Source organism: Cyprinodon variegatus, unplaced genomic scaffold, assembly GCF_000732505.1.
Source record: "Cyprinodon variegatus isolate N-32 unplaced genomic scaffold, C_variegatus-1.0 Scaffold234, whole genome shotgun sequence".
Taxonomy (NCBI): Eukaryota; Metazoa; Chordata; class Actinopteri; order Cyprinodontiformes; family Cyprinodontidae; genus Cyprinodon; species Cyprinodon variegatus.
Window position 1 is genome coordinate 603,994 of NW_015150687.1, and position 26,834 is coordinate 630,827.

Sequence of the window (26,834 nt, forward strand, 5' to 3'; positions counted from 1 at the left end):
CGCTTCTTCTTCTTGTTTACTACTGGTAGTTGGCTTTAGTCGCAGTACCGCCACCTTCTGCTCTGGAGTGTAATCGCTTCGCCTATGAGAAAAAGGAGCAGCGCATGAACCGAACGAAACACACACGAACCGAACCGAGACAGTCGAACCGAACGGTTCTGACGGTTTTCATAAATCGTCCCATCCCTACTATATAAACGTTGAGCAATACTCAACTTAAAAGTACAGTGAATTTTAATTTAAAAAAAAACTAAATTTCTCTCAGTAAGACTGTCAGGTTTGGTCATTTTTTATATATAAATATATATTCCATAACTCAGTTTTCTTTCACCCCAGTTAATAAAGTCTTAAATATTGTTTGAATAAAACAAATATTTTATAATTATTACAAAGCAGTGATAAATTCACAGACTTTTAATTCTTTAACCTCACCTCAGATTTCTTTTGTCATTGTTTTTTATTTCTATATTCCACAATTAATAATGGTGGTTATTCAGTTTCACACCTCATGATTTTTATCGTTTAGAAAGAAAAAAACATTTGCTATTGTTTTATTTACCAGGATGAGTTTTACCTGATAAGAAAAGGTCAGTCTCACACCAGTAGCACTCGTGCTCATCGCAGCTCATGCAGTTGTTCTCACATGGAGCGCAGGTCATGTCCTCCTCCACGCTGTATGTCTTTGCTGGGCAGCTTCTGTAGCAGCCATCCTGAAAGCTGATGATAAAAGTAGCAGTCAATACATGCGGCCATGAGTACATAGAAATCCACTTTGCTCTCACGGCAGAAAGGAAGCCTGTTTGGTCAGGTATAGCAGTGAAAGGAAAGACAGAATAAGGAACAGAGGTGAGATCACACTTGGCGACAGCCAGGCACACAGCCTTACTTGTAAAAGCCCTCAATGCAGGACAGACAGTGCTTGGGGTTATCTGTTGAAAGCAGATAAAAGCTCAGCTCTCTTTATATAGAACTATGTGAAATAAAACTCTCTAAACTTGCTTCTCCATACACTAACACCAGAGCTTCTATTGTAGGCACCCTTCAATTCTAGAAAACATTATTATTGGTTCTGCGCTGTGACTTACATAGGACACACTTCTTGCAGCCTTCCTCACAGGTCATGCAGTCATTGTAATCTGGATCCTCCACCTCCCCTGAGAGCACAGATAGCAGGAGAAGTGATAGGAAGGGGAAAAACAATTAGAGCAGAATGTTTTAGAAAAAGCTGAGGGTGGACACTAGATGATCCAGGGTCACACATGAGACGACCAGAAATCTGCCTCATAAATAATGCTGTGACCTTTTTACCTTCTCCACATTCCAGCTTCACACACTGTCCGTCAGACACATAGTAGGTGGAGTTACACTGCAGGCAGTGGTTTGGGCTGGAGCAGAGCTGGCAGTTTTCTGAACATCGCTCACAGGTTCTCTTGCTTGTGTGGTAAAACGCCTCAGGGCAGGCGTCCATACAAAGGCCTTGATAGAGGTAACGTTCATGTCCAAACTTATCTGATAAAAAACCCCACAAAAAATGGAAAAATTATGAGATGGATCTGAAAACTTTAGGTGTTTGTTAGGGTACATCTCAACATTATTCATTTTGAATGATAATGAATAAATTACCAAAGAATTACTTAGAAAAGGGGAAGAAGTAAAAAATATTCAAGCAAAATAGTTCTACATGCTTTCTTTAGCTTTCTAGCAGAATACTAGTTGCAAAAAAAAAAAAAAAACCCCTGGTACCTCCACTGAAGTGCCTAACGTTGCAATACTTGAACATACAGCTGGAACATAAAAAATCCCTGCAGGGTCTTAAAGATGTTTACTTAGGTGCATTAAGAGCAAACTAAATTTTTGTGAAGACATCATGATAGTTTATTATCAGGGCAGCAGCAGCTTGTATAGGTAATCAGACAACATAAAGGGTAACTGGCCCAATGCCAGGGTAATGTCTATTTTTTTTCTTCACCAGGCTGGCAGTATTCTTAGTAATTTAGTATAATTCTTCTGGTGCTGTACCTTGCATCCTACAACTGCTAAAGCTGCAGCCAAACGGAGCTCACCAAGAGAAATAAACAGCCAAGCGATGCTCTCTGTGCCAAAAGCTAACAATGCCATGATCTCTGCCTGCACACAGAGATTGGTATGCTCTGGCTCCTGGCTGTGAAGAAACACGTATTGCACATAGGCTGGTTGACCAAAAGTAAAATGGATTTTGAAGTCTACAATTTAGAAAATAAAATATACCTTTCTTCCCCCCACCCCCCCCACACAATAAAAAATAAATAAAATACAGAAGAAAGGTAAAAAATGGACAGATTGAAACTATTGCTCAAGATGGGGACAGATTTTTTATACATATTTATCATATCCATCATATCACGCTGCTTTTTAAATCTATGAAAGCAGATATACATTTAAGTTTGCACAGCAAGGTTGAAACTGATGGTAGAGGCTCAGCTACTTCACATTTATAAAAGGAAATTCCATTTATTGTGCAAGAATATTCTACAGCAGTCCAAACATCTATGGGTGGCCTCATAAAGAGCAGGATAACATTTATTTGGGAAAAACAAACACTGCCATAAAAACAGGAATTGGCAGTTTTACTTACATTTAGAATAGTTTTTTTTTTTTTTTTTTTAGAATTGCTTCAATTCAATTGAATTTGAGTGAGAATAAAGGTCTGGTTGTAAGAATATAGTTTTCATTTCTCTGTATTTCCAATCTTAAAGATATGTGGATAAAACACTATAAGGATTTATTGTCTTCTTTTGAGTGCAGACAACAGGTATGAAACAGAGCTTATAAAAAAATAAGCAAAATGCATTTGCTAAAAACCAAATGAAACTACAATTAAAAGAGAATCAATAAGTTGAAAGAAATGACAGGTATTCATATTTTATGTTGATGAATGTCATCAGGTTGTCTCACTTCAAAATCTACAACAAAAGAAACAGGATTAAGAGACAAAACAGTAAGCATATTACTATTATTTTTGAATTTGACTCTTCCATTAAATAAAGAGTTAAAACAATTTGCCCCAAAAGAGAACTAAAAAGTATCCGACAGGAGAGTTTTGCTCCACCGACCTTATTATTCACTTCAAAACCTCTCCAAACGTCCTTGATGCGAGTATATTTATTTGGCTGGCGGTAGCCCTGCTCCATGTTGAGACGATGACTTCATAATGACATCTACAGCCTGGAACTAATGTCTGTTTTTGGAAACCTTCTGCATCCACTTCAAATGTTCTGGGGATTTATTTCACTGGAACGAGCAAGATGATCCAAAAGTGGGATCTGCTTGTCCTGCCAGCAAAGTTGGAAGTCAACAGTGCTGTCCAGAATATTTTCAATTTGTTTTATTCCTCTCCAGTCTTTGGTGCTTCTTTACAGAGAAAATTATGGCATGGAGGAAGATTTGACTTTGAAGTTTTTTTTTTTTTGTTCTTTAAAAGCTTAATTTGCTAATATTTCATCACATGATTGATTGCTGGGCTGTAGAAAGCATCAGTAAGAGTTCCAGTTAGAAGTTTTAATGGAGACTGCTACCTATATTTAGAAATTGAGTGCAAGTATAACCCGTTTAGGTCCACCATTCAGATTTGAAAATTAGAATACATTTTTGAAGATCTTAAGTAATTATTTGTTGAAAGAAAAATGGGTCATAACATGTGAGAAACCTCTTAAATAACATGAAAACCCTATTTTTGTGCAGATTTCCATTAGTATTTTACAGAGATGGGAAGTAACGAAGTACAAATACTTCGTTACTGTACTCAAGTAGATTTTTCTGATATTTTTACTTTACTTTACTACTTATTTTTATGGCGACTTTTTACTTCTACTCCTTACATTTTTACACAAATATCTGTACTTTCTACTCCTTACATTTTAAAAAATTGGCTCGTTACTTTAGTTTTGAATCATTTCAATGGAGTTACCGTTATTATTTTTCACGTCATCAATACCAAATTCAATCTAATTGGATGGGAATCTACGTTGCATTTGACGCACCACTACAAGATGAATCGACAGATTCGGCGGTATTCATTCGCGGCAAATCATTGCAGCTTGGTGGCGGTGGCGTTAGCATAGTAGCATGGACGATGAGATGATTGAAAATGAACACAACGGAGATCTAGTCCTATTGGCAGACATCCATTTAAAATGTAGGCAACAGCATGAAAAAAGTGGTTTCTACTTTTACTTTTATACTTTAAGTAAATTTACAAGCCTGTACTTTGTTACTTTTACTTGAGTAAAGAAGTTTAATCAGTACTTCCACTTTTACCAGAGTATTTTTTAACACAAGTATCTGTACTTTTACTCAAGTACGGAAAGTGAGTACTTTTGCCATCTCTGGTATTTTAGTACTGATGATCAGAAATTATTCAATTTACCACTTTTTTGTTTTTTTCTGGTTGTACTTCACCAACACCAGATGCACAGACTTCTTTACCAGTCTTACAGTTTTCATAAGAAGCGTAGGATAAATCGGGAAAAACTACATATTAATTAGCAGCGACCCTTTCCCCTGAGGAAAGAACTAAACCTGTGCCAGCAAAAATTTAAACAAACACTACACAGGGGGCAGGGGATTTTTTCCCCCTTTATTTGTCATCCATCTGTTCTGTACACACGCTGACACAAGGAATGATCTTCTTGTGTCGTCTCCTACCTGTGTCACAGCTGGTACAGTTGGCAGGCCCTGCATCCATACATGTGGCACAGGTGTGGTCACAGAGGTGGCACTGTCCACCCGATCGGTATTTGCCCTTAGCACATTCAACCACACAGCGCCCCTCATCTAAGGCTCTGCAGTCAGCGAAGAGAAACAGAACAAAACATCAAAGCCAAAAACAAACCAACACTTATAAATTATGTCTTTGTTAATGAGATGAGCTCATCTACATCCCAGCATGCACCATATGGCAGATTTAAACAGATGTAACTGAGACAGCCAGGAATGAGGAGGGATAAAGAAGCATAAGCAAAGCAGTTAAAATGAAAGGTAACATGAGCTTATTATTTGAAATGGAAGAAACCTGCTGGTATCCAATAATGTTGATTAGATCTGTTTTCCCTTCAGAGTGCTCTAGCAACAACATGATTGCCACAAGACAACAATTTCATTAAAATTAGCTGTAATTTCAGTCTACACTGGTTAAATCTGAATTATTTCATGTTGTTATGTCTTTATAAAGCAAATATTGGCCATCAAGTCATGCCAATTATCATACCAATTAAGTCATCACAGCATTTATAACCTTGCCATTACCACATTATTTATATCTATTTAATTATCTGCTGGTGTTTGATCTGATATACTGGATTTTAATTATCCTGGTTTTTTTTTTATTACCAGAGGAAGATAAGTGAAACAAATTAAAGAAAAACTGACTGTATGGTATACTTTTATAACTGTGACCTCTTTATCAGTCTTACAAGGTTTTTGTTACTTTTTTTTGTAAAAACTCTTTTTAAATACTTAAGCTGATCTTTGTAATTGTTTTGACTTTACTGATACATTTTTACTTCATTGAAGTAATTCAAGTTTTCCTGTTAATATGTTCAAAATGATTGTTGATGGCATTAGATGTGTTACTGAAAATATTTGCTTTCTCAATTAGCTTTTCCCATCAGAAGAAATTTGAAAAATAAAACATACATTTGTGAGATTATCTGTTTATTCATTTCCTATCCCAGTTTACCCAAACATGGGGCAGGGGAAGACAGATTCCTATTACCTGTGTTCATTGGGACTTAAAACAGGCACCTTCTGGCTGCCCAATGACAGATTATGTTGCTCAAATAAAATATGCATTGCTCATGTTTTTTTTAAACCTGGGATGCCAGAGGCAGCAGTTGTAGAGGGCTGGTGTATCTGTGCAATAGTTATAATTTTCAGTGTTTTTCATTAGATCATCTGGAAAATGTATCAATATTTATATAATCATAGTGCATGTAATTTTACCCTCTCTGATACCTGACTTAAAAAGCAATAAAGAATTATCCTTAAATATTTGAATACCATCAGACCATGACACTTGTGGTCTCAAAGAAATGTATTCTCAAGAATATGAATTCATTTTTCCCTTTGAGTATAAATCTATAAAAATCCAGTGTGGTAACTCACAGTGAAGAGACACAGCTGATGCAGTCCTCTTTTTGCGGCCCTGTGCATTTCAGACACGTTGCATCACATGCGCGACACACCCCATCACTGTCCTGATACTCTCCTGACAGACAGCAACAGAAGCATGCTGACTCAGAGATGAATAAATGTCTGAGGCATACATGAAGGCTTAATGTCAAATTCACAACAAAGTGAGGCACATGAAATAAATGGCTCCACATATAAACAATTATTTAAGACTCTGACACCAACTTTATACTATTTGTGGTGTTAGTGAACGTGTTAAAATAATTCGATTATTTTTCAATAAAAATATTAAGAAATACCAACAAAAAAAGGGGTTTTATTCTGTTTTTCCAGGAGCAATGGGCCAACATGAATTAGAGAAAGGGTGGGAGACTGACCATCTGTGCACTCAGTGTTGACTACACACACTCCTTCCTGGAGGCGATGACCGCTTGAACAGCTGCTGCAGTTCTGCCATCCAGGCCCCATACAGGTGAGACAGCTGGAGTCACACCTGAGGAGAGCAGAGAGAAATTCAACACAATGCAGGAGAAAAAAAAAGCTTTCCCACACTTAATACAGGCACACAACAACAACAATCTCTGAGTGCCAAAGCAAGCAGGCCAACCACCAGATTAAGGCCTGCCATCAGCCAATAAACAAACCACCCACACCTGAACACACACCAGTAAGCTCACCTCCTACATATCCTGTAGCCGTCCACTATCTCTGGGCTTGGCTGTATGGCATAGAAGCCAGCACTGCAAGAGGAAACACATCTCCACTCTTCCATCAAGAAACCCTTTGCACAACGGTTGCACGCCTCAACACCTGCCCCTGATTTTACAACAAAAAAAACCAAAAAACTTTTATATTGGCTAAGATGCAAATCATTTTAAGAATGATGAATTTAAAGCTGGTTATTATGCTCATAAGTCTTGACAACTCTCTTACCTGCACAGGTAGCACAGGCCTTGTGACAGGGCCTGCATTCATCTTCCTTCATGTCATAGTAGAAGCCATCATCACAGTTCCGTTGGCACCGGTTCCCCTGCAGACTGAAGAGGGTGGAGAGAGCATGTGGCACCGTGACACACTCAGTCAGTCATGTGACGCCACAAAAGATGATTCACTGCCTTCATGTTCACAGGCTCACTTCTCCAACCCACGGCTCACCACCACAAGCTCTCACCAAACTGAGTCAGTGAACTCTGCATTCTGACAACTTCTAACTACAGATTATGGTACATTTTTCAGGCAATTGCATTCTTTCTATTATTAATTATTCAAAATTATGATTAATTTACTCCCAGTTCTGAGTGAATCAGGATGGTGGCAATTATAAAGTACTGCAGATTTCTTTTCTAATTACTTAGATTCTGCCTGGAGCGTTTACACAGGGAACATCAGTATTCTCATCGGCTTGAGCTGTGTTTACCAAGCACCTAATTCAAGCATCATCAGAGAATTTGCTTCACCTTGTGCCTGGTTTGCATTCTGTGCAGATGCTGTATGAGGTGCACTTCAAGCAGCTTTCGCTGCATTTCTTGCACAGATATGTATCTGTGGGGAAAACAGAAATAATAGACATCAGAACCAGAAATCAATCCTACTCACATACCTCTAAGCTGCAGATACAGCTCCTGACTACTCATTAGAAGCCTTTATTTTGACTGAATGTGCAATGAATCCAGAAAGGTGAAATCATTAAGATGCCTTAGACATATTCAGCTCAGGACAATAATAATAATAATAGAACAAATGTTAAAGAACAAGTCGAACTCCTAACCATGATCCAAGTAGTAATTCTCTCCACAGGATGCTGTGCAGGTATTGGTGCCTTCTGTCAGGTGATGACCAGACACACAGGAGGTGCACTGATTGCTTCGACTGCCAGTGCAACTTGCACAAGTGGAATAGCACCTCTTACAGCGTCGACGGTCACCCCAGAATCCCTGGGGACACTTGGGTACACACAACCTGAGAGAGAAACGTAAAACAAAGCAGAAGAGGCAAGATGATTCACAGGAGGAAATACATTACAGTTCAATATTAGCTGTTAAAAGTATTTACATTTTATCCAGGGACATCACTTTGTAAATGTAACATTGTGCAATGTTTAAATCCTAGAAAGTTACATATCTCTATTTTTGTAGTTTTCTTTGCGATTAATCTGAGCTACAGATTTTTACTCGAAGCGGTAATTATATTTCTCCGTTATTGCATGCCATAAGAAATTTTCACAACTCCTTTCTTCCAAAGCCAAATTAAAATCCAAATTAAGTTGTTTTTAGGGTATTCAATTCAACAACTGAAGAAACCTCTGTAAACCACTGTGACTTTAGTAAAATTGCAATACCCTAACAATAAGATTTTTTTATTTCTTCTTAATATAGGGAGAAAAACTATATGAGCAAAAGGATCTTGATCATCAGTTTCAGCTATTTTTTTTTTTTTACCTGGAGTTGCCATTGGTGTCTGAGTTGAGCTTCTAAGGACCCAAAAAAATCCATCTTCAATATAACACTTCGATTGTTTGTTAGGTCAAATACATTTAAAATGTACATGCTTGACATTACATCTGCAGAAGAGTATTTGGAATTTAGGCCAAAGTAAATTACTGAAAATAGGCTGAAGGGTTATAGATGCATCGGCTTTGAACTACTAAGGTTTCTGTCCGATGAGCAAATCACGTTTTAGTACCGTAATAAAGTGTCAAATAAAAAGGCATACTTAAAGATACTTTTCAACAGAAACATATACTGTCTCTTCGAATGTAATTTATGTCTCCACAGACCTTTCACCTTAACTTTAACCCACCTCCAGTGTGATTCAGGTGCTAATATAGATTAATTTCTTTCAAAAAAAGTTTACATTTTTATTAAAAATGAGAAAATACAATGTTTTTTTCAGGAGGTAGCAAAATGTGAGTCCAGAACTTAATTTTCAAGTGTGTTCATTGTGTGCACACAAGAACTTGGGACTATTTTTCACACCTGGATAGTTTATACAGTAAGTCAAAGTGGCTGTAAAATAAATTAAAAGAATACTTGAAGCACTTGCAGGAATGAATGAGAAAAGTCTTAAAGACAACCTTAAACTCACTGTAAGAAACATAGAGTAACACCTGGGTTCTTGGAAACACAAGATTAGAATATAATGTTAGACTCAAAACTATACAGAGTGAATGTAAAGGCTTGTTATATAAAAAGTGAGTTAATATGGGTCAAAGAAGCACACGCTGTCTGCATCTACTCACTGTACCCAGCATTATGCAATCATACTAACCTTGAGCTGTTCTTGAACTTGAGAAAAAAGTTTAGACACGTAACACACTCCTGTGGGCCAGGCCCGTCACAACCATCACCACTGCATTCTGGGTCACAAGGTCCTAAAAGACGAAATACTCTTAAAATCTAAATCTTTAGGATGGTTTAATTATGTTCGTTTTTCAAAATAACCTTTCTGCAATACAAATTAGAAACAATGTGATTGATAACAAAATGTTGCTGTCAAGAACTCTCAGTAAGGAAGTGACTCACCATCATATCCTTCAGTGAGATCAGTATTCATTAGGAGCTCAGCTGATCGGGCTAGCCGATGGTGCAATGGATACGGCTGTTCTGCAGTGCCATAAATCACCAGAGACCACTTCTTTAGCATCGCTGTAAAACAACAGAGAGAAAGAAAAACATGTTTCTCCCCTGAGGCTGGCGCCGTGTTTCTGCTGCCTCCTCTTGATGATCAGGGTAAATAGGTCTTACAATGAAAAGATGCTACAAAGAGAAAGAACAAACCTAATTCAGCGCTGTCTCGGTCCTGTGAAGGAGTATCCTTGATTTTCAAAGTCCATTCCCCTGCTGCCTGCTCCCCCCAGGAATGAGTTGTCATGAATTCCCAGTTCTGAAATCCCTCAGTGGAGTTATCAAGAGGCCTAAAGCAAAATATTACATAATCATGAGCATACAGTTACTGCTGTATCAACACTAATTAAAATGTCTTAAAAGCAACAATGTGTGATTAATAGATTATAGACTAGATTCTCTTGTATGAAACAACAAATACTGTCCTGTAATCTAAAAAGATTTGTTCTTATTTTTGAAAAATGTAGTACATACAGTACAGGTCTGTGTTGACCGGGCACTTGTTAAATGGAAAAAAAGGTTCATATTTGTCAAGTAAACATAGATATCCTTTTTGTTACAGAAAAATGCAAACATAACCAAAGAGATATCAATAGTTTTAGAACTTTACAAAGTTTTTAACTGTTTTAAATTAACAGTAATAACAGTTTAATTGAATTTAAGTGTTTTATTTTACCCAACGAAAACTTAACTCAATGTTTTCCACAAGTCTGAGCTTATCGTTCCTACAGTAAAACTTAACTCGATTTAGCCTCAAACAATGACACAAAGCATATAAAATTATGGGGAAAACTGCAATCCTATGTAAACTTTAAATTACCAATGTGTTTTGCACATTTGAATACAAATATTTACCAATTTGTATGCTGGGAGCATGTATATTTTGAACAGGGAATACTTATTCCCATTGAGAAGGAAATGGTGCTGGATCATGGTGAAATTATTTTTAAGGGCATACCGCAAACTAAAATACCTTATGCAATTTAAATTATTTCTAGGGCTAATGTAGAGAGCTTGACACTGCATGATGAGCATTATTAATGACCCCTAACACCCCCACCATGGACTGTTCTCCCTGCTGCCTTCTAGGAGGTCCAGCAGATTCCGAAACAGCTTCTTTCCCACTGCCATTAGAATGCTGAATGTTGATTAAAACGAAAAAAAAAAAAAAAAAGCACTGAATGTTGGAAAAACTGTAAATCAGAGATCATGGATTAGCAGACCACTGTCCGGATCCGGACCCACCTGCTGGCTAATCCGGACCCAACCTGATTTTAAAAATGTATAAATTGATGCATGTTGTCCGACGACAGTGCCTAACTGCGCCACTTCTCCTGTTAATATGTTAAAGCCCTTTGGAGTATCTAGAAAAGATCGACACATGATACAAGTTTGCCAATGAGCTGTGTTAACCTGCTGCTAGCCTCTTTTAGACACAGCAGGCAAACCCCTAGGAAGCCGGTTGGTGGGATAGACGAAGACGAAGAGAAAAAAAGAGCAGAGAAAGTGTGGACTGCTGGAATAACTGCAGTGAACTGGTGACAGAAAAGTGAAATGGTGTTGCCAAAGATGAGCCTGTAAATTTTGAGTATGTTTGGCTTAACCTACTGCTGTGAAGCAGGATTCTCCACCATGACCATAATCTGAAATGAATATCGATTCAGGCTCACGAATGAACACCTTGATATGTGCTTGACAATGGCTTTGTCACCATTCAAACCAAGTTTTGATAACCTTGCAGGGCAGGGTAAAACCCGCTTCTCTCACTAAGCCATAAAAAAGAAATAAAAACAAAAAACGGTAAGTTCTGGTGTTTTTTAATGTGAATCAGGAATTTGTCTATATACCAAATTGAAAGATTGTTGTTCTCTACTTAAAAAAAAAACTTATTTTAAAAAAAAATTAATTGCATAAGATAGATGCATAAAAACCTAATTTTGCTTCTGTGTTAAAGGCTGTGAGTAACAGATTATAATTGAAAATGTCTGCGGACCTTTACTGGTTGTTGATTTTCTTTATTCCGACCCCGCTGGTTTTTAGCTGGTTACGGCCTGCTTCAAATCATATCTCAGTCTTAGGTTTACATTTGACCACCAGCTTTACATTTTAGCACTTCTGCACTTTAGAAATGGAAATGCCTTGAGGCGTGTAATGAACAAAATTTCATTTTGTATACACTCTGTGTGTACAAAATGACTGTGTGTGTACAAAAGTTTATCTAAGTCTAAGTAAGTCTAAGTCCATCGATGCTACATGTGGGGCTCCCCTCTTGAAACACCAACAATGTAAGTTGGGAGAAGACGCACCGTCGTTGACCAGGTCATGTGACCTGGAAGAAGGTAAAGCTTTATGGCCTCAGGCTCTTTTGTAGTCATGGAGCTAAGGCTTTTGCTCTAATATCTTTCCAAAATTATTGAAAAAGCTGTTTTCCAGCAGGTAACCAACTTCCTAAAAGTGACCAACTGCTTTGACATTTTTGCAATTAGAATTAACTGCTCAGTGCAGTACAGAGACTGCGCTTGTCAAGGTGTTCAATGACATCTGTATAAATGCAGACTGTGGAACAACCACAGTGCTGGGAGGGGGGTGGATGCAGTAGTTTGCCCTGCAACTGAAGGTTTGTTGGTTTAAGCCCCATCTCCGGCTTTCATTGTCATTGTGACCTTGGAAAAGACATCTGCATTGCCTGCTGATGATGGTCAGAGGTCACAGGTGGCACCTGTCACAGCAGACTCACTTCTGTCAGTGAGGCTGACATTGTTTCTTGGCTTCAGCACAGGAGATTCAGAAAAAGTTTGTTAAACAGCTGTCAATGGAAATCAGCTTTGCTGAAGCAGGGAAACTTAAAACTTGCAGGACAGCGTTCCTTGAGGACCGAGCTTAGACATGCCTAAAGTAGTTTTATAATGCCATTGAATAATGCATAGTTTTTCAAGATTATATTTTTGGTATGAAAAATAAAGGTCAACAGGGTAGTTAAACTCAGCATCAGAACTAAGATGGTGAAGAAGGATAATGTAAGATTGTTGAGGTGATGACTAGGGGATAATTTGAGTCCAACAGTCTTAAGTCCAATGAAGCCTTGGTGGGACCTTGCTGGTTGGCTCCATAGACTGTGTAGTTTCTTTCCTAATCTCAACAGCAAAAACATTTTCCACAGCCTTGGTAGAGATGGTGTTGATGTCATTCTGATGTCAGGTAGAATGTTTTTGTGACATCTTGAATTTGAGGAAGTATTGTTTCCAGGCTTGGTTTTTGGAATAATTTTTACCTTACTTATGATGATCTTACTGCAATCAACTTTACAAATCTGGATCATTTGAATGTTAATTTAAACTTTAATTGGTGGACATTAATCAGGTAACAGTGGCCTGAGTGTTTTCCTTTAATTTCTTTCTTTGTTTTCTCCTGGGTATAGTACAGTAGTAGCCATTCATAATTTCCCCACTTTCCTTGATGGACCCTTGGCTGGTTACCTAAGATTCCTTTTTTTAAACATCAATATGTGTACTATAATATTCTTTCTGTCATAATTTGTGGACATTAAAATCTAAAAAGAAGTGCCTTCTCTCGGTCAGACCCTGTAATTCCGTGAAAAGGGGGAGTCAGATTTTAAAAATATGCACGCACAGGAGGAGGGGGGTTCACTCCAGTGGCTGGAAGTTGGCTCCCATTTGGGTGGCATTTGACTGGATAGGGCCATTTTGAATGGCTCCTACTGTAAATACATAGAAGAAATCCTTGCAAAGATGTCCCAACATTTTCTTTAGCTGAAAACAAAACTAAAGTAATAATTTTTGGAGCAGCAATGAGTGTTTAAAAGTTAGCAAAAGTGAGCTTCAGTTTACACAATTAGATCAGGCTTAAATTCTTGGTGTAGTGATGGACTCATCAGCCATCCATCACCTCTAGAACATCTCGAAAATTAAAGAATATGTCTCACCAGACCTTGAAAAAATGATTCATTTGTTTATCTTTAGCAAAATTGATTACTGCAACTTCACAGGTTTCCCCAAAAAGTTGATCAGACAGCTGTAGTTGATCTTGGATGCTGCTTCAAAAGGTTCTCCTAAAACTAAGAAAGTAGAATGGATCACCACAGTCACTGATTCCCCATATATCAGAAAATCCACTTTCAAACACTTCTTTATAAATAAATGAATGGCTTAGCTCTGAAATCCAGAACTAAAACCAGATATGGAGAGGCAGCTTTTATGTCTTATGGTCCACAATCTGGAAGAAAATGTGAAATAAACTGTAAAAGTACTGAAAATCTAAATTGCTTTAAATCAAGATTAAAATATTTTTGTTTAGAAAGGCCTTTGACTGTGACCATGCACCTTGCATTAAAGTCAGTCACCATTAATGCAGTGAACACGAGAGAGAGGAAGTAAGAAAACAAAAACCATCACTCAGCAGCAAACAGAACAAGCAAACTTTTTGAGTCAGCTAAACTAATATGAGTTCAAACTGCAGTGAGCCACTTTGCTGGCTCATCACTTACCAATTTAGGAGATTGCAAGCAGAATAAACATTTTTTAAAATAAACAAGTTATGCATTGGTAGTAAAACACATTAAGATAGAAAATGTTCCAACTTGGATATTAGATTTTGGAAATATAAAATTCTAAATTTAATTATTGTTCTTGTCACCACTCGCTTCAACATTATGATCCTTGGCAGTGTCACTTTTTCTACAGGGCTCTTGGTTGTCAAGTTCTGGCTCCACAATTCCATTTTATCCCTATAACAACTCAAAATAAACTTGAATGCTATTTAAAAATCTGTGAAAAAAGTATTTTGTCCATCAGTGCCAGCAGATTATCTCACTATCTGCCTGTTGTGATGTCAACAACCATAATTCTTGTTTTTCTTGAGGTGTTTAGCTAAAAAAACATAATTTTAGTTCACATGTATTGGAGGAAAAAATAAGATAATAGATAAAACTGTTTCATACATAACTTTTTTCAGTATTATATCCTGGCATTGTCTCAAGTATTTGTTGTCTTATTAATGATGCATTCTTACCCTTAAAAAGAAGAAACTATACATATGAGACTTGTGTGGGATTAATCTTTCAAAGAACCTACAAAAAAAAAAAAAATTGATTCCTTGGAATAATAAGCATTACTACTTTTTCTCTCCAAAGAGAGTTTGCAAAATTGACGTTTCCTCATTGTTGCCAAACTGAAGACTTGCTTTAAGCAGTGAATGCTGAGCTAGAGAAAAAATTGCTTTTCACACAGAAATACCCCCATCAGTTGTAGATAGGGCTTTGGGGGGGTACCACAGTAGTTCGGATGGAACAATCCTCTTGTTACCTGTGAGCCAGCAACTGTGATACGGTGCCCGCAGGTGACATGAGCGTGATGGAAAGGTCGCCACGATGGCTGTGAATGATGGTTATGCGAACGACAACGTGCTCCACATAAACAACGTGCCGTGGGCCCTCGCTGGAGCAGCCGGTGGTCTCGTACGCAGACGTCAACACTGAGCCAGGATGAATAATTCTGTACGAGACAGACAGGAGGGGGATAAAAACATAACGGAACACAGTAAGCACTAGAGATGAGAGAGGAGGTGGAGAGCAAGAAGCACCAGCAAAAATTAGAAGAGCACAGCACAACAGAAAATGAATGCTTATTAAAGTGCGTGAGAATCAGCATGCGAACTGAGACAGAAATAGATGAAGTGTGATAGATGAGAAGAAATCAGGGGAAGCCCTGACTCAGAACAAAAAGCTCTTGCAGAGTTGCTGGTGTGTTACCTGCTCAGCTGGATGGCCTCCTCCTCCACACACTCATGCTGTGCTGGGACTTGTTTCCAGTGCTCAGCCTCCTTCACCATGCTCTCAGCATCCAGCAGGCCAAAGCCGTAAAGGTGGCTCACTAACAGACAAGCATACACATTCAAACACACAATACATTAGCTGGGGTAGGGAGGGCACAGATGCTTCTAAAAGATTTCATGTCCCCCCGAGACTCCGTAGGCGTTTATTGCTGTTCTGCTCACTGTACCTCGTTAGTTTTCAAAATGCTCACTGCTTTATGGCTCCCTACAAAAAAACAAAACTAAGAGAATATTCACTGAAACATCAGAATCAGCTTATCTTTTACTTTAGTATTTTAGGGTTGTGCAAAGGACATCATGTATTTTTTTTTATTAATAAAACTACCTATTTGGACAAAAACTACTGTTAAATTTAACGGAGATATGATGTTACCTTTGAACCCGGCTCCGTTATAATGCCAGTCAGCAGCATCAAGGTGATTAGCTTTTGATGTTCGAACGATAATGTGCTGGACATCCCTCCAGGTCAAATCAGGGCTTTAAAAAAGGTCAGACAGTGGGAAATAAAAGTGTTTTTTTTTTGTCTATTATATCTCTTGATTTAGATTCTGTGGTCCTGGATATTCAGATGTTGTGCAGTAAACAGCTACTCACTTGGCCTCCAAAGTAAGAGCAATCACCCCAGTAGCCATAGATGAGGAGAGAGATGTTCCAGACAGAGTTCTGCTGCATCCCAGCTGTGGTCCAAGGGTTATCTGTCAACACCAAACACTGTTTACAGTACTTGAGACTGTATTTAGTGAATTAATGACAAGAGGAAGCTGTCTTGTGCCTTCAATTTAATATCTGGGCAGTGGCAGAGGTGTACAACATGTGATTCATGTACAAAGGCCTCTGTCTTTGATGTGATTGTCAAGGGTTGGAATCCTGTCCCATTGACCTTTGCCACAAGTTTTTTACCCGTCTCGCAATCCTATTTTCTGTCAGCAAACCTTTAAAATAAACACAACTAGTGTCAGACAAAGCAAAAGCTGATGTCCTAACAATGTACCAACACACCCTGTATAACTACTTCCAAAGTTGAGTATTTTTTTATTAATATGAACAATTATTCATTTTAGACTCTCAATCTCATTGTCCTTGGTAAAGCTCACCTTCCCTAATGCCAAATGTATGCCTTGTCAGCACTGTCATCTGGTTCATAGCAAAGCCTGGGTGATGTGTCTGTCTTTATCTGTACCCAATCATTAGTTTTGCCGATTGCTTATGTAGCTAAATTCCCCACCCCTAGACTTTTGTGACTGTTGGCTGTATGCACTGACACAGAAAATAATCTCAAAGAGTGGCACGAAAAGCACACCACAAAAGAAGACGGTCAGATCATGAACAGAAGAAAAACAACTACTGATGAATGATTTACCTTGCTTTTTTAATTAAAGGGCACCCTGGCGCATGAAAATAGCTCACTAAAGTGTCTAAATAAGGTTTGGGCAACTCCCATCCACAAGGGCTATCCTGTAGCATTCACTCCACCTGAATCTATCAATTAGATGATTTGCAAGACTCAAATTGACTAGATACCAAGGAGTTAATTCAGCCATTTAATTTAGGTTTGCTGAACCATGGATAAATGTTAGGTGCAGGAGACTGACCCTCGAGGACTTGAGTACCCACGCTTGGAATAGATTGATGGATGGATGGATGGACGGACGGATGGAATGCGTTTATTTTTATGAGTGTTTTCTTTACTTTAGTCCTTAAGTTTCCTCTGGAGCACATTTGGATGTTATAGTTTAAACATTAACCCTATAATGCCAAATGTACTTTGCTCAAAATCCTATCGTACACAATCAGATATACCTGATAACAGCCTGTAGAAGACTACACAAAACATAATCTTGACTTATCGCATAGTAATAAATTATTAATATCAAAAATTTATTTCTGTTTTTTCTTTTTACATATTTTGTTAAAAGGGCAAATAAGGAATTCAAACAAAAAAAAAAGTGATTTTCTGTTTTGTTTTATTCTTGGATCAGGCTTTAAAGGGTTAACAATGAAAGAGAAGGAAGGCCAATGAAAGGTGATTCATCTTATATTGTCAATAAAGTAATATAGGCTAATTAATTAATATAGACTTCAAAGTATTATTTTACAGACCAATCCAACTATGATCTCCTTACAATCTGCTTGCCTTATGCATACATGTGTGTACATAGGCATTACTAACAGCTGCTTCAAGAAATCAAGGAGGAGTTGGGGTAAAATCTAAAGCATTTGATTTTAAAACTCCTGTTTCTCTATTCTTGTTGAAGAGCAGTTATGAACCACACCTTTAATGAAACCAAATATTAACTCAAAGAATCCAAGTTAACTATAGATGCTGAAGTAACTTCATGCATATAGCCTCTCAGAACTTCCATAATAGTTTATTTCTTTAAAAGAAGCATTGCTTATTAAAAAGAGATTCGGGAAATAATTCATTACACAGCTGATATGGCTTACTGTACAACATTTAAGTCTCAATTGGTTATACCATCAAATGTAACATTTAATTAAATGTTGTGGTCAAATGTGGCATTGCATCTCTTCTAATGACCTTCACAGTTAATTTAGAAATAGATTATATACTTCATTTGCTTAAAATACTAAATTAAATTTTGGGCTTCTGTTATCAGGGGGATGAGCAAAGTGTGATTTAATGATTTGTTAAGTGCCATGAACTTTTCCAAGCATTTAGAGCTTATTTAGGCTGTATATGAAGTCTTGCACTGAGGAACTAATTATAATTACAATGAAATTAATTTTAGAGCTGCGCTATAAGATCACTGTGAATAAGTAGCAGCTTTAGAGTTCTTTAGGAAAAACTTTTTTATAAAGAGGCTTGTACATTCCCACAGAAGGTCCAGTCTGTATGTCTGATGTGCTTTAAACATAACCTAAAGATTATGCAGAGTTGTCTGTGCACATCTGGCTCTGTTGGCCTCCTTTTGGAGCCAGCTCCAGGCATAGACAAAGTCGAGGTCCTATGGTTCAGCAGCAAAGCTAGACTTTGGCAGAAAAATGTATCTACTTTTAGGTGTTTCACTGTGAGCTTTGACAATGTAATTGTGATCTGTTTGTTGTGCTTAAATATATTTAATTTTAACATACAAAAACACTGACCTTAAAATGCTTGAAGTGAACAACCTTAAAATGCTTGAAGTTGAACATGTAGCATCTTCCGTTACATGTTCCACTTAAGCCGGAGGCTAGAAGAAATACCACAGCTGTACAGGCCGGTAGCATTGAGGCTGACACCTGATGACAGTGGGTTTTACATAATCTCAGACCACTGGTGAAGACTTCATTGGATCCACTGCAGTTTGCCTACCATCCTTGGATCATCTGCCTCCTGCACCAAGCTCTGACTCACCTAGAGAAACCTGGAAGCACTGTGAGAATCATATTCTTTGATTTCTCCAGTGCTTTTAACACCATCCAGCCAGGAATCCTAAGGGACAAGCAGGAGCTTTGAGGAGTGGAAAAACACATGTCCAAGTGGATTCTGGACTACCTCACCGGTCACCCACAGTATGTGAGGGCACAAGGCTGTGTTTCAGATAGGTTGGTTAGCAGTTGAGGGGTCTCACAGGGAACAGTGCTGGCACCATTCATCTTCACCCTCGACACTGCAGAGTTCTCCATCAACTCCCCACGCTGCCACCTCCAGAAGTTCTCCAATGATTATGCTATAGTTGGCCTCATCTCAGCTGGGGACGACTCAGAATACAGACAGTGGACCCAGAACTTCTTGATCTGGTGCCAGCAAAACCATCTTCTGATTAATGCAGGGAAAACCAAGGAGCCAGTGGAAGTACCTAGGTGTTCATCTGAATAAAGGACTGGACTGGACAGGACTGTATAAGAGTATAAGAGAGGTCAGAGCAGACTCTACCTACTGAGGAAACTGAGGTCTTTTGGAGTGTGGGGGGTGCTCATAAAGAACTTCTATGAATCTGTTGTGGCATTAGCCATCTTCTATGGAGCTGTCTTAGAGCAGTGTATTATCTGTAGTGGAGACAAAGTGACTGGATAAGCTGATCAGGAAGACCAGCTCTGTGATTGGATGCCCTCTGGACTCAGTGCAGGAGGTGGGAAAAAAGGGTCCTAACTTAATTAGCATCTCTGTTGGTTAATGTTACCCATCCCATGCATGAAGCTGTTGCGGAACCTTCAGTGACAGACTGCTGCACTAAATGCACCAAGGAGCGTTATCACAGATCTTTCCTTCTAGCAGCTGTAATAGTCTGTAACCACTACTGTTTCTGACAACCTCAATAAGTTGTAACATTCATGCTGCTTTTGCACAGTTTCGACCTTAGTCAGTTAGATAACATGCTGCTGTCATGTTGCATATCTCTGATGTTGCTGCTATTTTCAATATCCATTACTGTAAAAATGTCCATGAATAAGTCTTCAGATATCAGAAATTTTGTTATAACATAGATATTTTTATTTCAAGTAAAGATAACAAACCCTATGTAAAAAAAGCACATATTTTTCCAGAAAGCAAATACAAACTTTTTGCTAACATTCACGTAGACTGCTAACTAAACACACCAATGCTCAACAACTTACTTGGCTGTATGGAAGACCAAAAGAACTGATTAGAAATATGTGGGTATAATTCAGTAATACCATTTTTTTTCCTTAAAACTCACCATGATTTAGAGGTGTATGTATTAGGGTAGATTTGCCCCCTCTTAATTTCAGAAGTTTACACATTTTCTATACATAATGGGCAAGTGGAGTTCTATATGTACCCTAAGTTGTTTTACAATTGTTTGCATTATTTTTCAGTAAATGTTACATTATTTGGCAAGTATTGTTTTTTTTTTCTGCAAACAGCACCTCCCGTCTACAGGAGTAGACAACTTTCTTGGTGCAGGGGGAAAACACATTCAAATGGCTGTGTTTTTTACTTCTAAACGTACTGTAGTGTGGTGATGAACACTCCCCCCTGGACACTTGGACAGAATTTGGGAAAAGTTGCACAGAGTATAAATGGTGCAGATGCTGTGATGAGTGGCTCATTTTCTACATGTATGGGGCATAACAAGCTCTTAAGTGAGACTGTCAATGTGTAAAGTTGTTTGTCCTGTTTGTCTCTAAGTGATGAACAGCTGACCTGTCCAGGTTATAATGAGTGACACCCTTCAACCCCCACCTTAACCTTGCAGGGTTATTAAATTTGGGCATATGGAAATTATATACAGAATACTGGAAAATGTTTTTTAGGCTTACTTTTAAAGTAGAATTGCTTTACTTCTTTCCAATATAGCCTACCAATTCCACTATTGCATAACTGAGTTTTTAAATGGTTAATAAACTAAAATAAATCATAAAAACATATGTATTTCAACTAAAAGAACTGTAAGATCACAAAAAACAGAATACTTTATTACTTAAGTGGAGGATGTTCTTTTTCTGGGTGGATCATCAAAATAAGTAGTCAGTCATACTGGTGATATGTTTACGTAAGGCCGTCCTACATGCTGGTAACCTTTTTCCCTTACCGGTGGGCCATGCAAACAACAACTTTTAAACAGAGAGTGCACGAGGATAAATGGGCTCATGCATGCTCTGACACACGTTTAATATGCGTTCCCTCTCCGGAGCGGGTACAGGGTTCTGCATGTGCATTTTTTTTTTAAAGTGGATAGGGCGGGCCTTTTCAAAAAGTTGCAAAACCCCTCTCTATACCTTTAAGGCAGCCCAACCACATTTCTGATTGATTCAGCTAGCAAATATTAACCTTTCAGGGAACATAGGTAACACTTAGAGATCTTTTATCAAAAGAAATGGAAAAAAGTGATGCTCCCCTTCTTTTAAATTAAACAGTGAATGTTACACTTGTCATCATAATGCACATCCACTAGCCAAAGAGAAAGGTTTGGTCATTCAAACCATAAAACATAACGCAAAGACAGTACAGGACTAATTCAGCAAAATGGGTTCCTATTTATTGCCCTGCGACAGACTGGCGACCTGTTCACCTCGCCCATAGACCTCAGGAGATAGGCACCGGCCCTACTGTGACCCTGATGGAATAAACTGGAGAAGACGGATGACTGGATGGATGAATTGATAGGTTTCTATTTAGAAGCATATAACTTGATTTTCTTTTTTCCAACAATCCAGACTACATGACAGGATTGGAAACAAAAGTAAAAGCAGCTTAGCGACTTTCGTCTTTAAATGTTTAAGCTATAAAAAAGGGTACCTTTTTTCCCACCTGCAATACTGAGTTAATATGTGAAGAGTATACATAGACCACTGCAAAGTGGCAGAGTTTGTAGCACTGGTGCTTTGCATCAAGAAGGTCCTGGGCTTAAAGCCTAGCTCGGGTCTCTTCATGGAGTTTTCATTTAATTCATGTACATGCATGTTTTCTCTTTGGGTACTTCGGCTTCCTCTACAGTCCAAATTATAACTGTTTGGTAGTTGTCTCTAAATTGCCCTTAGGTGTGATTGTGTGTGCATGTCCACTTGTCTACAATATATGGGTTGCCTTGCTTTGGATATGCAACCTATTCATGGTTTGCCCAACTTTTTACCCATAGACTGCTGGAAATAGGCACCAGCCCGTAATCCTGACAGATAAGAGGCAGAAGATGGATGGATAATACTTACCTTATCAAATTCACCTAATATCCAAGGGCCAGTGTCCGAGTTTTAACAAAACAAAAAATAATAATAATTTTAAACTCACCATCTCCTCTGTCTCCTCACCACTATAGGCTGCTGCCAGTGTGGAGGAGCATTGTTCCAGGTGTTCTGATCGAATTCCACGGTGGTTGACACTGCTGATTGAAATTGTGTATATACTGCTACTGTAGCCATCACAGGAGCAGTGGTCACCTGTTCGACCTCCATTCCCTGAGGCCCAAACAAAAATAGAGCCCCTTCCCTGCCGACCCTGTAATGAATTTGAGAAAGGAACCAATACTTGAAAACCACCTTTAATAGAATTAAACAAATACATTTTTTATTAAAAGGAATACAATGTCACACTGTTTCTCTCACTATTTTAATTCCAGCCTGCAATGCGAGACGAGCAAGATGTCCAGGTCCCTCTAAAGTTGCCCCATCGTCATTTGGCCCCCAGCTGGCTAAATATATATCAATATATTGTGGACTAAAATTCAATGATTGAGCTTCCACAATATCAGTCACGTCTCCTCCCAACATACGTATGCCTAAAAGTTATATTGAGACAAATAAGAATACTTCAATCCACAACATTACCTCTAGAAAAGTCTTTTGAAGCCTTAATGTGGAATTACCTCCTATCCGAGCACGAAATGAGACTCCAACTGTGCAAAGAGGGTTATTTGCGGATGCAGCCACTGTCCCAGCACACAGAGTCCCATGGCTTCAGAGAAAGAGGGAGAACATCAGAGCATGAGTTTAGATGCATATGCATGAGGGAAAGAAAGGGTATTTCCATGACATCAATCAGGGACAAAGCAAATCTCCAGACTGTGACAATCTTCATATCTATGCATGCATGTAAATACAGAAAAACTGACTAAACTTGCTTTAATTATTTCTGCCGTTATTATTGGGAAGCTGCAAAGCATATGCAAAGTAAAATTTAGAAGCAAGATGTACTCACAAGTCAGCCGCATTGTTGGAATAATTTGGAGAGGGATCTTGGTCTTGTTCGATGACATCAAAGCTGGCAAGTGGGTCCTAAATCAAGTGAATAGTAAGAAGCAGCTCACAACAGCTGCCAGCAGCTATCTGTCTCTATTTCATCAGACAAATTACAAAGAGCATTATTCACCAGTCAACAGCACAGTTAAGTGGATCAGACATTTAATGTCCATTCCAATACTCTTACCCTGCCTTTCCAAACCTTTGGCCCTCAAGCTCCGGATTGCAATATCTGCCTCAGCTCCTTGCTCTTTCACTTAAAGCTCACCCAGATTGCTTATGATTAATGTCCCCTTCCTAAAAAGAGACTCCTGTCCCGCGGCACTTACATAATTTTGCTTCAGATCTGGATGCTCTTTCTCAATGCCATCATCTAGGACAGAAACCACCACACCCTTCCCTGTGTAGCCTCTCCTCCAGACCGCTGCAATGTTCATTCCAGACTGGCAGCCATTCTTCTGAGTGCAGCTCTGTCATGCAAAGAGTTGCAGAATAACATGCATATTATCTTGCTGTCGCAAAAAGATATATGTTTTTTTTTTAATTAGGTTTGCTTTAGAAACAAAAACAAACAAAAAAAAACACACAAAAAAAATACATACTGTGTTCCACAGGTTGTACCACAAAGGCCAACTAAAATCTACATTCTGGTGGAGGTTAGATGGATCAATTGGTGAATTGGGTGAATGCCTGGTCACCCGATCAGTATTGTGGACATAACTCCTTGTGGACGTCCTCTTTACTCGATTCAAGACCACCTGCTGCTGCAGCCATTCCACCTTAAAAGTTAATAGGACAGACGCAGACATGAACCTTTAATATAGAATTACAAGGAAAGCAGTGTCACCTTGTACGTTTGAAGTAATACAACAACAGGACTGTAAATATGTGGTGCGTATATGCAAAATATTATGAACTGAAATTAAACATGATGACACAATTCCACATTAATTTACATTGAAATGTTTATTTAGATAATTATTGTTTCTGAGCTGTATTTAGTGCATTTTTTATTGAAATGACATTACCTGTTAACAAAATTACAAATAGGTCAACTGGCTTATTCAATAAATAAAAAGAACCATATAATCTAAATCTGCCTTGAATATGAATTAAATATAAAGCTGGTAATGTCATGATGTAAAAAGTCATTGCAATGTCCTTTTTCAGTGATAAATTATAATCACTTACATGGTACACCGTCACACAGAGATACTGTGAATACATATTTCTATGCTGTTGCCTAGAATAGTGTAAGTCCTCTTTAATTTATTTACGAAGTGTATGTTATTTGTTTTATATTGCTTGACAATCATTATCAAAACCAGATGTAGTTTTAAACTGTACGTTTTAAACACAGCAAAAAATAAAAATGATGAAATGCTTTTAAGATCAAAAAATCTTTTTTTCCCTTCTTTTCAGATGTGTAGTTTAAGTTTTAGTCTACCACACACTGACCTAGACTGTGAACAACATCAAAATGGTTTTCAAAGTTTTCATTTTGTTTTACTTTTGGTTAAAAAAGAGTTACAAGTACTTTTCCTCTTGGATGTGTTGGTGTTCAATTCACTTAATGTCTTTTATAGTATGTTGCATTAGCAGTCAACAGAGTTTACAGTGAAGGTGATGCAAGTATCCTTTGCTACAGTACATCAAGCTTGTGAATCTATTCTAATACACCTCAATGCATCCCAGCCAAAAAAAAAAAAATGCTGACATCAATATTTCAGGAGCGTCCTCCATCTCCACTGTATCACATTACTTCACCTTTGTCTCCTTTGTTAGGAGATGAGTCACATCTTTGTTGAATTCTGTGGAGCGATTTGGTGTCTGCTGGTGGCGGAAGTTGTAGTAACCCTTCAAGGCTCCAATCTGATGAAACAAATAAAATCCAGTTCATAAAACCTTTCTTTTTTAAGATAAATATGCTGTTTTTGTTTAGTCAGTGTTCTAACCACCTGCTGAATTATCAAAATTGTTGTTGGTGTCTTCCAATCACTTGCTACCTAACACCTGTGATAGTTTTTCAGGTAAGTGCAACCTGAGCCGCAGGACTTGAGCTGTACAGCTGTCTGAGTTCACCTTAAAACATGCACACACAAGCAGAATGTGTCATGATGTCTGCATATTTTTTAAACTCCTGTATGCTTTAATACAAAATGTCATTAGCTTGCATTTTGTTTCACACAAGGGAAGAAATAATTGCCTTAATTTATTCCCTTGTGGCTCCGTTGGTAAATTTACTGTTTTAGGGTTTACATTTTTTTTTTACTCTTTTCTTACCTTAGCACTATAAAGTAGTCTATTTAGCTTTAATTGAGTGTTAAGCTTCATTTTACTCACAGCAGATCCAAACCCTGAAAGTTTCATTACAGAAGCAAACTCAAGGGAGTAGTTGAGTTTTAAAGGCATAGTTTATTTATTTCTTTTAGTAAATTATTTAGTTTGTGCTGTGGGTCTTAAAACCTTAAATAAAACAGTGATAAAGTTCAAAATTATATTCCCTTGAGGTTTTTACGCTACGCAACAATTAATCTTTGATGGTTTGAACTTGAGATGGGAAATCCATTTTGATTATTGATATTAAGTGCTACTTTCTTCTTCAGATTTTTCACTTCCAAAAGCATAACTTTTTTAATGTTAACAAAAGTATGAGTCTTGCATATCTTTTAATGTTTTTTTGTAGTTGTTTTTTTTTTTTACTTTTGTACCTCCATATTCCTTAATAAGTACATCTATTGTTTGTCCAGGGCTTTCAGAATAATATTGACATGCTTTCTACTTGTAGAAAAATCTTCTAAAACAAAAAATGTGCTAAAAGGAATTTGGAGCAATATTAAATGTTAATAATATCCATATTTAAGCTTGTTGTTCATAAGAAACTTTCACAGTAATTGATTCTAAACAAGTAACAAAACTTTGTGTTTCATCACACTCACCTGACCCAGGTTTGTAAATCCATATTTTTCTGCTATTCTCTTCACAGACTCAGGATTGCCTCTAACTTTTACAGCCCATTCGTTGATATAAATTGTAGCATGACAAAACTGCAGGAGAGTTCCCATCCACAGAGTGAACAAATGCCCCATTACCACTCTGATCAATTAACAGCCTTCTTCTTTACAAAGATTTATGTGTTTCTCCTGCATCCAGTTTGACTAAATCTGCCTAACATTGCTGATAAAAGTAAAACCAGAAGCCTCCTCTTGATGCCCTAATGGTATGAAGGGAGAATGGTCAACTAAAGTCTTGACTCCAGTTCACTGGAAGAGATCACCTATCAGATTACTTGAACACAGGACCAATGGATTACCTGATCATGTCTGCCGCTTTGAATAATCCAACCTGTATGTTGTGCCACACAGTGTGCAGTTTCATCTGCTTTAGTGGTTTAGTTAAACAGACCTTATTTTCTGTAATTAACCCCAGTTTCTGATAAACCACAAAGGATTATCAGCCTGTTGTACTAATAGTGTCTGTCTAATGTCTGTATTTCACCAGTTTATTTACTTTATTTTAGCACACACACAAACATATACACATATATACATA

The 26,834-nt window shown here is 37.9% G+C and overlaps 1 protein-coding gene across 2 annotated transcripts in view; it reads right to left on the bottom strand.

Moving 5' to 3' along the window:
- LOC107088991 (proprotein convertase subtilisin/kexin type 5-like) overlaps positions 1-26,507 on the bottom strand; it is a 55,115-nt gene extending 28,608 nt beyond the window's left edge. For both annotated transcript variants that reach the window (XM_015381491.1, XM_015381490.1), the window contains exons 1-26: positions 26,222-26,507; positions 25,050-25,154; positions 23,885-24,061; positions 23,612-23,752; positions 23,242-23,318; positions 22,910-22,998; positions 22,650-22,822; positions 22,336-22,542; positions 16,236-16,336; positions 16,015-16,118; positions 15,559-15,679; positions 15,113-15,301; positions 9,945-10,081; positions 9,690-9,812; positions 9,436-9,538; positions 7,937-8,127; positions 7,626-7,710; positions 7,102-7,205; positions 6,846-6,984; positions 6,546-6,661; positions 6,142-6,244; positions 4,684-4,820; positions 1,309-1,509; positions 1,086-1,154; positions 887-929; positions 575-717 (exon numbers count right to left, since the gene is read on the bottom strand). In XM_015381491.1, coding sequence (XP_015236977.1) covers positions 575-717; positions 887-929; positions 1,086-1,154; positions 1,309-1,509; positions 4,684-4,820; positions 6,142-6,244; positions 6,546-6,661; positions 6,846-6,984; positions 7,102-7,205; positions 7,626-7,710; positions 7,937-8,127; positions 9,436-9,538; positions 9,690-9,812; positions 9,945-10,081; positions 15,113-15,301; positions 15,559-15,679; positions 16,015-16,118; positions 16,236-16,336; positions 22,336-22,542; positions 22,650-22,822; positions 22,910-22,998; positions 23,242-23,318; positions 23,612-23,752; positions 23,885-24,061; positions 25,050-25,154; positions 26,222-26,371 — 3,328 coding nt within the window. In that variant the 5' untranslated portion in view covers positions 26,372-26,507. The remainder of the gene's footprint in view (positions 1-574; positions 718-886; positions 930-1,085; positions 1,155-1,308; positions 1,510-4,683; positions 4,821-6,141; positions 6,245-6,545; positions 6,662-6,845; positions 6,985-7,101; positions 7,206-7,625; positions 7,711-7,936; positions 8,128-9,435; positions 9,539-9,689; positions 9,813-9,944; positions 10,082-15,112; positions 15,302-15,558; positions 15,680-16,014; positions 16,119-16,235; positions 16,337-22,335; positions 22,543-22,649; positions 22,823-22,909; positions 22,999-23,241; positions 23,319-23,611; positions 23,753-23,884; positions 24,062-25,049; positions 25,155-26,221) is intronic.
- Positions 26,508-26,834: the final 327 nt, after the last annotated feature.